Source organism: Macrobrachium nipponense, chromosome 20, assembly GCF_015104395.2.
Source record: "Macrobrachium nipponense isolate FS-2020 chromosome 20, ASM1510439v2, whole genome shotgun sequence".
Lineage (NCBI taxonomy): Eukaryota > Metazoa > Arthropoda > Malacostraca > Decapoda > Palaemonidae > Macrobrachium > Macrobrachium nipponense.
Window position 1 is genome coordinate 54756044 of NC_061089.1, and position 12693 is coordinate 54768736.

Consider the following 12693-nt stretch of genomic DNA (forward strand, 5'->3'; position numbering starts at 1 on the left):
GAAAGGCAAATTAATTCCTTAAGATGTTGGGTGAAGGACACCGACTAAAATGATTTAATTTTTTCATTCTTGAATGACTATCATGGTTATGTCATATCATCTACCCTGTTAGAATAAATATATAATTGTATAAACTCTGTTTCAGTTGAGCAGTGTATATATATATAATTATATAAGATATTATATATATATATATATTATTATATATAGATATAATATATTATACACAAAGATATATATATACCTATCTTATATATATATTTTTTTCATATACACAAATCGTAAAAGACAAAAGCCATTAAAAGCGACACTGGAAAGCAACTGACCAAACATATTAAGCCACCAGCTCACCACAACCTCCTCAAACAACAATATTTTCGATCGATTTAATTATAAAAAGTCATCCTTTTATACATTTCTGAAGGACTAACGCATTAACAATGAAGGCACTACAGACACTTTCAACTAATCGCTGAAATGTCCGTTGCAAACGATTTTTAAATTGATTAGTCTTTTTCGTTTTCAGAAGTTTTGAGAGAGAGAGAGAGAGAGAGAGAGAGAGACGAGAGAGAGAGAGAGAGAGAGAGAGAGAGATCCAGCCATGCTAGGATGAAACCCCCCCCCCCCCAAAAGAGGGGATTACGAATGAAATGGTATAAGAAATCGAAATGATAAGAAAGCAGAAATCAGAAAGAGAGAGAGAGAGAGAGAGAGAGAGAGAGAGAGAGAGAGAGAGAGAGTAGAGAGAACAGAATTTAAACGCAGCAGAGGGGACGCACTATCGAACGAAATAGAAATTCTTCCGGGCCGATAGGAACCATTAGAAACGAAAGCATTGTCATTCAAAGAGTATAATCATCCCACCTCCATTGTTGTCGAAATGAACGCAACCGGTCTTTACCTTCCTGAGAGGTATGTAGTACCACCACAGACACACGGGAGGAAGGTGAACAGAAGTGCAATAGGTAAGAAGGACAAGAGTTGATGGAGAGAGAGAGAGAGAGAGAGAGAGAGAGAGAGAGAGAGAGAGATCCTGCCAAGCTGAGATGAGCTGAGAAATATCTAACAGGCGAAGGTAAGAGAAGTCAAAATGATATGTAAGCAAGGACACACACACACACACACACAACACACACACACACACATATATATATATATATATATATATATATATATATATATATATATATATATATATGTATAGAGAGAGAGAGAGAGAGAGAGAGAGAGAGAGAGAGAGAGAGAGAGGGAGAGAGAGAGACAGAGAGACAGAGAGAGACAGAGAAAGATAAAAGATGAAAACTGAATGCAACAAGAAGGTAACATGCTAAGAGAGAAGAGAGAGAGAGAGGGGGGGGGGGGGGAGGGGGGGGGGCTCCTCCCCTCCTCCCAAAGAATATAAGGGCCACTCCCAGCGAAGGCCGCAAAAGGACTGTAAGGATGAAGGACCCTTTACGTTCTTTAGAGGAACCTCTTTCTTCATCAGGTCGTTATTCCTCTGTGAAGACACACTGCCTCACTTCTCCCTACCTGTCTTCTTCTTTCCACCTTCCGATTCGATTTGACAGAGGCCCAGTTAAGAATTATGGAAGGACAGTGATTACCAGGTACTGTTGTTAACTCGTATGAACCCCGTAGTTTTTATAATTTGTTACTCAAATTGATTATAATTTAGTATAATTTATTTCTCAAACTGAATATATATGCAAAAGTTGCATATGTAGGTAACTGCATTTTAAACTAAACATCTACAGGATACAACGTCTCTGCTACTACCTCCTTATTTATTAGAGAGGGTAAACTCGCTTGTATCTATTCTGAGCGATCACAGAATTGCCGAGCAAATGTAACATAAATGAATGTAAACACGTCAAAATAAAGGAAAATATGAGAATAACACATAATAAAGTTAATAAAACACCTCTGACAAGCAACTACCGCCTTTCTATATAGTAAGTCAATGAATACGTGTATACATTTGTATACATACAAACCATGCCTATCCATAAATGCACGATATATCAAACATAAGCAGGAATACATCATGACTGAGACATTACATCAAGACATTCCTGATATCTCGTGGAGGTAATATATAAGCTGTCATTTCCAGCAGCCTGCACATTCCATTGGTTTCTCTGACCATTCCTTAGAGGAGTATCGTTACATACTGGGATTAGATTCGGCAATGGAAAAATTGTGCCATAAAACAAGAACAAAACATTAATAATTCTGCTTTGTATTCAGTAGTTGAACTTTATATATCAACACACACACACACACACACACATATATATATATATATATATATCTATATATATATATATTATATATACATAGAGTACTAGTAGTGTAGTAGTAGTAGTATCTTAGTCTTAGAGAGAGAGAGAGAGAGAGAGAGAGAGAGAGAGAGAGAATTCCGATACTTATTTAAGGACAGTGATCTTCAATAACAACTTACAACTTCTCTTTCGACAGATATTCCTCTCGTTTAATTCGGAATGAAATCTTAACTATTTTCTAACATTCATTATTCCTACTATTGCACAATATATTAATCATTCATTTTAGATTTGCGCAAAGATAAATTGATTGCTTAGGTACCCAGTCTAACGGTCTGTATGCAATCAAATTCCTACCAAGAAAAAATCTATCGTTTCATTCAAAATTTAATCACCACTCTTCTTTAAAAATTCTTGTTTTATTCTTAGCCAGGACTAGATACGGAAACTTGGTTGGCCGTCACTTGGCTTCTGAATTAAAAAAAAATGTTTCTTAGACCTGTAAGAAAAACCTCTTCTTTCCAAGAAAAAAAAGTCTGTCAGACCTGTAAGAAAAAGCTTTTCTTTCCTTGAAAAAAAAGTCTCTTAGACCTTTAAGAAAAACTTCTTTCCAAGAAAAAAAAAAGTCTGTTAGACCTGTAAGAATAACCTTTTCTTTCCAAGGAAAAAAAGTCTCTTAGACCTTTAAGAAAAACCTTTTCTTTCCAAGAAAAAAAAATCCTCTTAGACCTGTAAGAAAAACCTTTTCTTTCCAAGAAAAAAAGTCTCTTAGACCTGTAAGAAAAAACTTTTCTTTCCAAGAAAAAAAAAGTCTCTTAGACCTGTAAGAAAAACCTTTTCTTTCCAAGAAAAAAAAGTCTCTTAGACCTTTAAGAAAAACTTTTCTTTCCAAGAAAAAAAAGTCTTAGACCTGTAAGAAAATTTTTTCTTTCCCCCCCAAAAATGTAAGAAAATTCTCTCACCAGTCGCATAAACCTGTAAGAAAATCTTTTCTTTCCAAAAAAAAAAAAAAGTCTCTTAGACCTGTAAGGAAATCTTATCTTTCCAAGAAAAGAAAAACTCTCAAAACGCGAAAAGCGAATCCGCATACCGACTTCCAAAACACTCACCTCTTGATGGACTGGTAATACTCGTCGATGAAGTCCTTTGCCAACTTGAGGACTTCATCCTGGGACCTGGGATCGGTCCCACGCTTCCGGGGCAGCATGAGGGATCCATTACAGGTGTAGCGAGTACAGAGTCCCTCCTGTAGATACACAAACAAAGGGGGAAAATACATCAGTGATCAGCTGGAATTCTATCTTTGGAGAGTGAAAATAAATCGACATAAAATAAACGGATAGAGAGAGAGAGAGAGAGAGAGAGAAGAGACGAGAGAGAGAGAGAGACGATATATAGTATATATATAGTATATATTTATATATATATATATATATATATATATATGTATATATATATATATATTATATATATACTATATCTATCTATCTATTTATCTATATATATATATATATATATATATATATATATATATATATATATATATATATATATATATGTGTGTGTGTGTGTGTGTGATATATATATATACATATATTAAATAAATGTACATATTTTTGTACGTATATACTACATATACACGCTTAGGTAGACAAACTCCAACTAAAAGTATCTACATTTTTTTAACATAATTTCAGTGTCAATCGCCATAAAGAAACGACACCAGGCTAGTGCATAAATACCACTCCTTTATTTAATGAAAACCTTGGACATGACGGTAGTGCCGAGTTACTGCAAATTCATTGAAAGTTCCCGGCACTGCGTGAAAGTTATTGACAAAAAAACAGTTGATATATCTGCGTAAGGCATTTTCAACGCGAATATTGTCGGGTGTTAAAGCAGAATGAAATTCAAAATAATATCATGAACTCCGCTGTCGCCAATACATTGGAAAGGGACGGGTTGTAATGGGAAATACTAGAATAATTTCTATTTTTTTCTTATTGGTTTCAAAACTACCGAGACGGCCTTAATTAACTGCGTCATTTTACGCTGAGCTCATTTACTAGAGAAACATTTGTACAATAGATCATTTCATTTATTAACAGGTTGTGAATGGACTAAAATGTTTATTCATAAATTTTCGTTTCTGATGAAATCAAAGATATTGGCACTAAGGAGAACTGATACATGATAATGCAGAGTTAGAAAACAATGATCTTCCAGCAAAATCGAATAAAAACTGAACAATAACTTTTGAATATGTACATATACAGACAGCCAGACAGATAAAGCATAGGGACTGACCAATAGATATATGTCTGGAGAGAGAGAGAAGAGAGAGAGAGAGAGAGAGAGAGAGAGAGAGAGAGAGAGAGAGAGAGAGAACGGTTGATTCTACTTAACCATGGCCTAACACAAAGTTAACTATTGGATACATTTTCAGAGGAAAGTGAAAATAAAAAGGGTAAATAAGAGCATTTTCAATAACATTTTCAATTACTCGGGGAGTAAGCCTACAAACTACTTTGCTGTTGGTGTTGTTGTTGTTGTTGTTGGGCTGGAGGGGGGGAGGGAGAAGGTCTATGGAAGAGCCTAAAAAGGTCTGAAAAAAGTGTTTGGTGTTGAGTTAAAGATATAGGAATTTTAGGATAGGATATTCAAGATTTTTTAAGCTTTAGATCTCTGATCCCTGCGCTTTAGAATAAAGGAATTAACGATTTGTTACTGGACCTCAACAAACACATCCACTCAAACGCACGCACACGCGCGCTCGTGATCATGGTAAACTCGGCTTGTGAAACTGAATCTTCCTCATGGTGATATCATGTTACCTTGAAGTAAAGGAATTTATTTTTCTTCTGTTGGACTATTTGATTTCACCAACAAGGGCCTTATCAGCATAGTATCTTATAATGATTATAAATTATTATAAATCCATAATCATATATAATAATTATAAAAAAATGACAAACTGACACCTGCAGTGAGACATTTCTCTGGTTCGTTTTGCTTCAGTCATCTGCACCGCTTATACCGTGATATTTTCTTCACTGAGATCTTGTCTTCCATTTTTCATATCATGAAAAAAATAACAAAATTCATTGAAATACACCTTATCTATTCAAGACGTTTCCTGTTCTTCCTGTCATCTCAGTCCGAGAGGATCTCTGCAATTCTCGCGAATCCATCGCACAATCAATCCTTTCAATGCAGCCACGCTACTTCAGGGAGGACAATTTTCTTATCGGCTTTCTACGATTCTCACAGCCTTTTTTCTGTTCCCGCTCTTCCGTCTCAGGCTATTTTTAAACCCGAGCGCCGAATATCTGTGATCGCAAAAGGGAAAAAGTAAAATCAATAGACTGATATAATCTTATAAGTCTTACGAGACGTTCTATAAATAGCTCTTTTCACTCGCCGCTGCGGGACAGACGAAAGGACAAATTTACTCGGAAATCTCTCGTTCCGATTTCAAGTGACGTCGAATCTGTCGAGAGATTTCGAAGAAGAAGAAGAAGAAGAAAAGGTGAAAAAGTCCGCGCGCACCGTGTCTTCTGCGTACATGGCAGGGAATAAACTGACCACGATCAGATGCTCCCTCTATTCAAGCTCCTACGTCGCCGGTATTCAGTTAAAATCAGTCGAGCAATCCGCCCTTCCTTTGAAGGTTTTCCCAGTCTTTCAAACAACAAAATACCTGACACTTTCACACTGCGATACTTTCATTTTATTTTATCCGTTCAAGGAAATGAATAAACGGTTCCAAACGGTGAGGACAGACGAGCAAGAAGCTGAGATAACCGTCTGGTTGTCTTAGCGTGCACTTTGGGCGGGAAATCACCCTCCTTCTCTTCTTCCTCCTCCTCCTCCCGTCCCATTGGACAAGAAATGGATGGCAAGAATCGTGATAGCTTGCAAGAGCGATAGTTATGGTAATGTCCTCCATGAAAAGATGGCAAGAACAGGGAAAAACATATTTAAAGGGGTAATTCTCAGGGGATTAGGGGAGAAAGTTTGAAATAATTGACTGGGAATCGAGAAAGTAAAATCATTAGGAGGTTACTGAGTGTTGACAATGCACAGAACAGACAAAGACACATAGGGACTACAATGTTATACTTATGTATGTATGTATGTATGTATACCAAAACAATAAATATCGTTAATAAATATTAACTGTATCTTACTATACTGCCATTCATCACTCAGCAATTATACCACATGAAAACAAAAAACCAAAAAATCAATTTAGACGAAACTAAACGGTGTTGAAATGTTTTAACACTCTCGACCTAATGGAATGATTTTGGAAATGGGGGAGGAAAGGAGATATTAAGCGGTTATTAATGAAAGGAGGATGAGTAGCTCTGGAGAGAGAGAGAGAGAGAGAGAGAGAGAGAGAGAGAGAGAGAGAGAGACGGCGGCTCAATCATGATAGATATTATGGCCTAATTATTTGAAATTCAGTCAGGGATAGGTATTTGATGAGTACTGTTGGCGCACTCGACGAGAGAGAGAGAAGAGAGAGGAGAGAGAGAGAGAGAGAGAGAGAGAGAGAGAGAGAGAGAGAGATGTGGTTCCATCATGCAAATGTTATTGGACTGATTATTTGAAATTCACCAAGAGAGACATTCGACAGCATAGGCACTAATGATGTGCAGGAGAGAGAGAGAGAGAGAGAGAGAGAGAGAGAGAGAGAGAGAGAGCTCTAGCCGGAGAATAATTATCTGCGTCACATGTTGAATTGACATTAAACTTTCATGGCGCAATATTCATTTTAGCCCTTGTCACTACAGAGCATGATAGCAAACAGAACTTATTTCTCGTTGGTAAATGAATTATATAAGCCAGAATTAACGTTCAGTATTCTTTAGAAGGTGAATCCAATCAGAGTAATATTGAATTCATTACGATATGAATGACTGCTTTGCCTTAGCAGAAGACGTGTCTGTCCTCTCACCAAAGTACTATTTGGAAAAAATATTTTTTGTAAGAATTACTTGATAACCATCTGTACAAAACCCTTTTATACTCTCTCTCTCTCTCTCTCTCTCTCTCTCTCTCTCTCTCTCTTCATATATATATATATATATATATATATATATATATATATATATATATATATTTATATATATATATATATATATATATATATATATATATATATATATATATATATATATACATATAAGAAGAAAGAGAACCAACCTGTAACCCTTATATATTTCTCTCTCTCTCTCTCTCTCTCTCTCTCTCTCTCTCTCTCTCTCTCTCGCTTTTCATGATAATGGTCACAATTCTCCCTTTTGAAAGATCGTATCCCTTATTTGCTTTCCGCTCATTTAGCGTCCATCCCTCCCTCTCTCTCTCTCTCTTCTCTCTCTCTCTCTCTCTCTCTCTCTCTCACTCTCTCTCTCTCTCTCTCTCTCTCGGCCAACGCAGTTCAAACTTACAAAGGGATGCTGCGAAGTCTTAAGAATATGTAAAGATTAACGTTTCCGCTTCAATGACGCGTCCCTCTAAGGAAAAAGGATCGTTTTTCTCTGATAATAATAATAATAAAAAAAAAATGAGAAAAAAGGGAGTTTTTTTCTGATAATAAAAAATAAAAAGAATCAGAATAACGCTTCTGAAAAGACTTCTAGTAATGTCGGAGGAATATTCAAGCATATTCAAGCACATTCAAGCATATTCTGAAGTGAAAGAACAGTGGCTAAGATTAATGGGTCGGAAAAACGAGGTTTCTTTTTTTGTCGCACAAAAGAGTCTTCAGCAATAAAAAATGTTAATGAGAGTGATAAAACGGATTATCCTCATGTAATAAATCAAGATTATCAAAATACAATTGAAGCAAGATGATACCAAATTTTAAAAGAAATAAAGTTTGGTTTCAAGACATATAAATGCTCATTAAAATTTCACTTTACAAGAATATGTATGTATATATATATATATATATATATATATATATATATATATATATTATATATACATATGTGTGTGGTGTGTGTTGTGTGTGTGTGTGTGTGTGTATGTATACTTGCATAACTGTGTGTATTCATACAACTATGCATAAACTGTCTTATTTATTTGTCATTCCTTTCGATGACTGACACAGGGTATTTTACCTATAAAAGTACTAAGGTTAAAGAAAGAAAGAAAAAAACAGTCCAATGCCTAAACTCAAAAATCCATTTTCTACCCAAAGAGACTCCGAGGCGGTTAGTCTATGAAGATCAAGTGTATGGTAAATAAGTTCCACAAATTATAAGACCGAGCAATTTAAGTTTACAAAAGACCTACACGCTGTAAGTTCCTGACTGGTAATTCTCTACTTCTTCAAAACATCGAAAACTGACGTTCGCAAAAACTTTAGACTAAATATTCATTCAAGGAATAACGAAATAATACACATATTATCACAACCTGCATATCAAACTACCGAAGACTTGAAACTGTCAATATCTAATAGTAAACTTATGTCCTTAATGACAAACACGGGTGTACTTTTTGACATTAATTTCTTGTTTCTATCATTTCATCACGAAGCAGGTTGTCTACGATGCTGTCAATATCTAATAGTAAACTTATGTCCTCAATGACAAACACAGGTACTTTTGACATTAATTTCTTGTTTCATCAATTCATCACGAAGCAGGTTGTCTCACGAATGACTGTCATTTGTTTTGGTTATATATATATATATACATATAAATTATATATATATATATATATATATATATATATATATATATATATATATATATATATAAGCATCAGTGCTGAGTCTAACCTAAAGTAACTTCACATTACGTCCAGATATATCGTGTCAGTGTACCTGGAAATTGCAACTCTATAGCAATTTCTTGTAGATAGCTTTGCCTAATGCATTCTTTAAATTCTACTAGATCAAATACAGTTCACTACACTTCAAGGTAACCCAAAAAGAAGTGTAACAGGCTGCGAGCCTAGGATAAGTGAGGATGTTAAACTTAGATTATGTTAGTTTATGGTATGATAAAGAACACCCACGCTTAATGCTGACCAGGAAAAATAGATGGCAATACGTGATTGCTTTCAGGTTGGTTAAACTCTTTAGAGGACAACTTGCTTTTAATGTAATCGTCTCAAAATAAAAATGGCCAAAGTAGGCCTCAAAGTATACGTACTATTATTGATGAGAATCAAGCTCTAAAAACGATTTAAGCAATCACATTATTATTCTTATTCAGGAGATGAACACTTCATATGAAACAAAGATATTATACTTTACTAAAGTATCTTTGATATGAAACAAACATCCAGAGGCCATTAACACGAAATCCAAGCTTCCAAAGAATACGGTGTTCATTAGGAAGAATTCATGAATGTAAGACGTATAATCGTTTCATTGTGCCCTCTATGATAGAAACCTCGTATCACATAGCTCTAGAGGATCCAGATTAGCGGTTACACGTAAAGACATACTCGGCGAAGTTGCCCCGACACAATTTACTTTGACGGGCAAAGTAAAACCAAGACCCCCCAGACGTGAGGTAACTTTACCAGGTCTCCCCCCTGAATGCTAGAATTGGGTCTAAAGGAAACCGGATTGTGGTGTGGAGGCTGTTTGATATTCACCTGCAAGTTTATATGAATTTCGAAGTTTGACACTTTTCCAATACTTCGTTGGAATTTGCGTGTATGGATTTTCTCTCGGACTGATTGGAGAGGGGCTCGCCACTACGAGATGAAATTCTCCATTCACTCACTCGCCACCCCCCACACAAAAAAAAGATAAATAAATAAAGGATAGAAAAATCAGAACAGGGAATAACGAGGAGACTGAAAGGGTCGTTACTAAGAGAAGATAACGAAGATGAAAGGAAGAGGAAATGAAGAGATGGAAAAAGATGGGAAATATAGAAATAAACAAAATAGTTCTATCAAGTCTATTTTATCCAAGAATATTGAATTAGTAGATGGAAATTTGAACTGAACCTTAAGTCTAGAACCGATCTAGTTCTAAATGTAGGGTCACATCCTGATTTTATTAAATATATCTTTTTATCCGGAATTGAGACCGATATAAGTGCATACGTCTATACCTTCCATGTTTATAAGCCATATATCTGTCAAGATTTATACGTGTTCTATCCGTGAAACATGACGGTAATACAAGAGAGGGTCAGGAGGCCAAGTTTTAATCATAGTCGTAGTATACAGTACCGAGGCTTGGACTTTGATGGAATGTACTATAGTAGATTCACACCAGCCGTGCATTTGATGTCTAGGCCAGTCCCTTACTACGCTCCTGATTGGCTGTTGATAAGTCAATCACAGGCTGGAAATTCTCAGTCTATCGAGAGAGTTCACATTGGCAGGACATGTTCCACCTCTCCTGAGAGTTTCCAGCCCTGTCATTGGCTTATCAACAGCCAATCAGGAGCGTCGAGAGGGACTGGCCTAGACATCAAATGCACGGCTGGTGTGAATCTACTATAGGTACCTACGTTTTATAGTTATATGAGGGCTAGTGGACAGAGAGGCTGGCCCCGGACTGGGCGACGGCACGTCTAAGCCTGAATTTCATTATCTTTAGATAATCGTTGTGATAGACAGCGAATATATGTACTGATACACGATGCGTGTAATTCGTGTATATATTATATATATATATATATATATATATATATATATATATATATATATATATATATGTATGTGTGTGTCCGTGTGCGCGTGTGTGTTGTCCTTCTTTAAATACAAGCGAGCTATTGTAGTTTATTTGTTTTCATATTGGTAAAGAAAACGGCTTTCAGATGAAGTAAAGAATTGTAAATCTAGTGATATGAAAACAATCAAGGTACCCCAAAAATAGTTCACCTAATGTATTAAACAATACATTCTGTCATAACAATGAAATAGGAACTCTGCAAAAAAAGAAAAAAAGAAATATTAGCTTCTTCCTACAAACTTTGCTAAAAAAAAAGGCTGAATCAAATGAACTCCAATTAATGCAAAAACACCTGACGGGAATCAGTGGATGTCTTTGTTCGTAAATATGATGAATAGCAGTGCTTGGAATTCCAGTTTTGTGAATCAATTTCCTGTCGTTAGACAGTGCTATTATTTGCTGACGTTAGGGAAAATCTCTCTCTCTCTCCTCTCTTCTCTCTCTCTCTCTCTCTCTCTCTCTCTCTCTCTCTCTCGTGTACATATATATATATATATATATATATATATATATATATATATATATATATATATATATATACATATATGTGTGTGTGTGCATGTATGTATGTATATATATACATGCATACACACAAACCTATATAAATATATATACATACATATAACTCCATTATTTAAACAGCGTTGGGCAGAGACTATTATTTAAATGATATGTTATATCAAAAAGACCACGGAAATCATGTATCAAAAATATAAAAACGCACAAAATTCATATTTTACAGCACTGTCAACAACGCAACATGATACTAGATGCAAAATATCAACTGAATATTTACCTTTCGTAAAGGGCTAAACTCAAGGAGATTTAAAACAATTGTAAAACAATATAAACTGACAACAGAAGAAAGAAGAATCCCCTTCAATATCTTTTAGAAAAGATTAACTGATTTTTCTCCCAACTACCAATCCAATATAAAGATTATTTCCGATTGCAAAAGAGACAGAAATGCGTCCATTTTAATAAGATTTCTAAAATATTGAAAGGAAGTTGTGATAATGGTTGGAAATTTGTCAGTACATTTCTACCATAAGTTTCACATATACCTTTTATGTATCCTGTCTAGTTTTCTTTAAAATCTAAGGTAAAATTTATATAAAACGATCAATATTCAAAAACACAAAACCATCGCTAAAAGCTTAAATACCAAAAGACGTAAGAAAATATTGCCTAAAAGAAAAGCAAATGTGTTGAATAAAGCCTCAGCAACAAAATAGAAATATAAAATAAGTTATTTTTCCTTTCACAGAGTGCAAGAGAAAAGTAAAATAAAACAATAAATGTTTTCAACGAAAACTAAAAATCGAGCAGTAAAAGAATACATATATATATATATACATATATATATATATATATATATATATATATATATATATATATATATATATATACACACACATATATATATATATATATATTATACACACACACACACATATATATATATATCACATATATATATATATATATATATACATATATGTATATGTATGGATGTATTTAGTACTGTATATATATATATATATATATATATATAGTATATATATATATATATATATATAAAACATAGGAATTATATAAATGAACAAGCCTCACAGAAGTATCATTCTAAAATTAATACTAATCGAATATAATACTATTAATACTTTTCATATTTTTATACACACACACACA

The 12693-nt window shown here is 34.5% G+C and overlaps 1 protein-coding gene across 1 annotated transcript in view; it reads right to left on the reverse strand.

Moving 5' to 3' along the window:
- Window positions 1-12693, reverse strand: part of LOC135225877 (nitric oxide synthase-like protein) — a 467757-nt gene that overhangs the window by 93213 nt on the left and 361851 nt on the right. Inside the window, 1 exon segment of the mRNA XM_064265444.1 lies at window positions 3392-3528. Coding sequence (XP_064121514.1) covers window positions 3392-3528 — 137 coding nt within the window.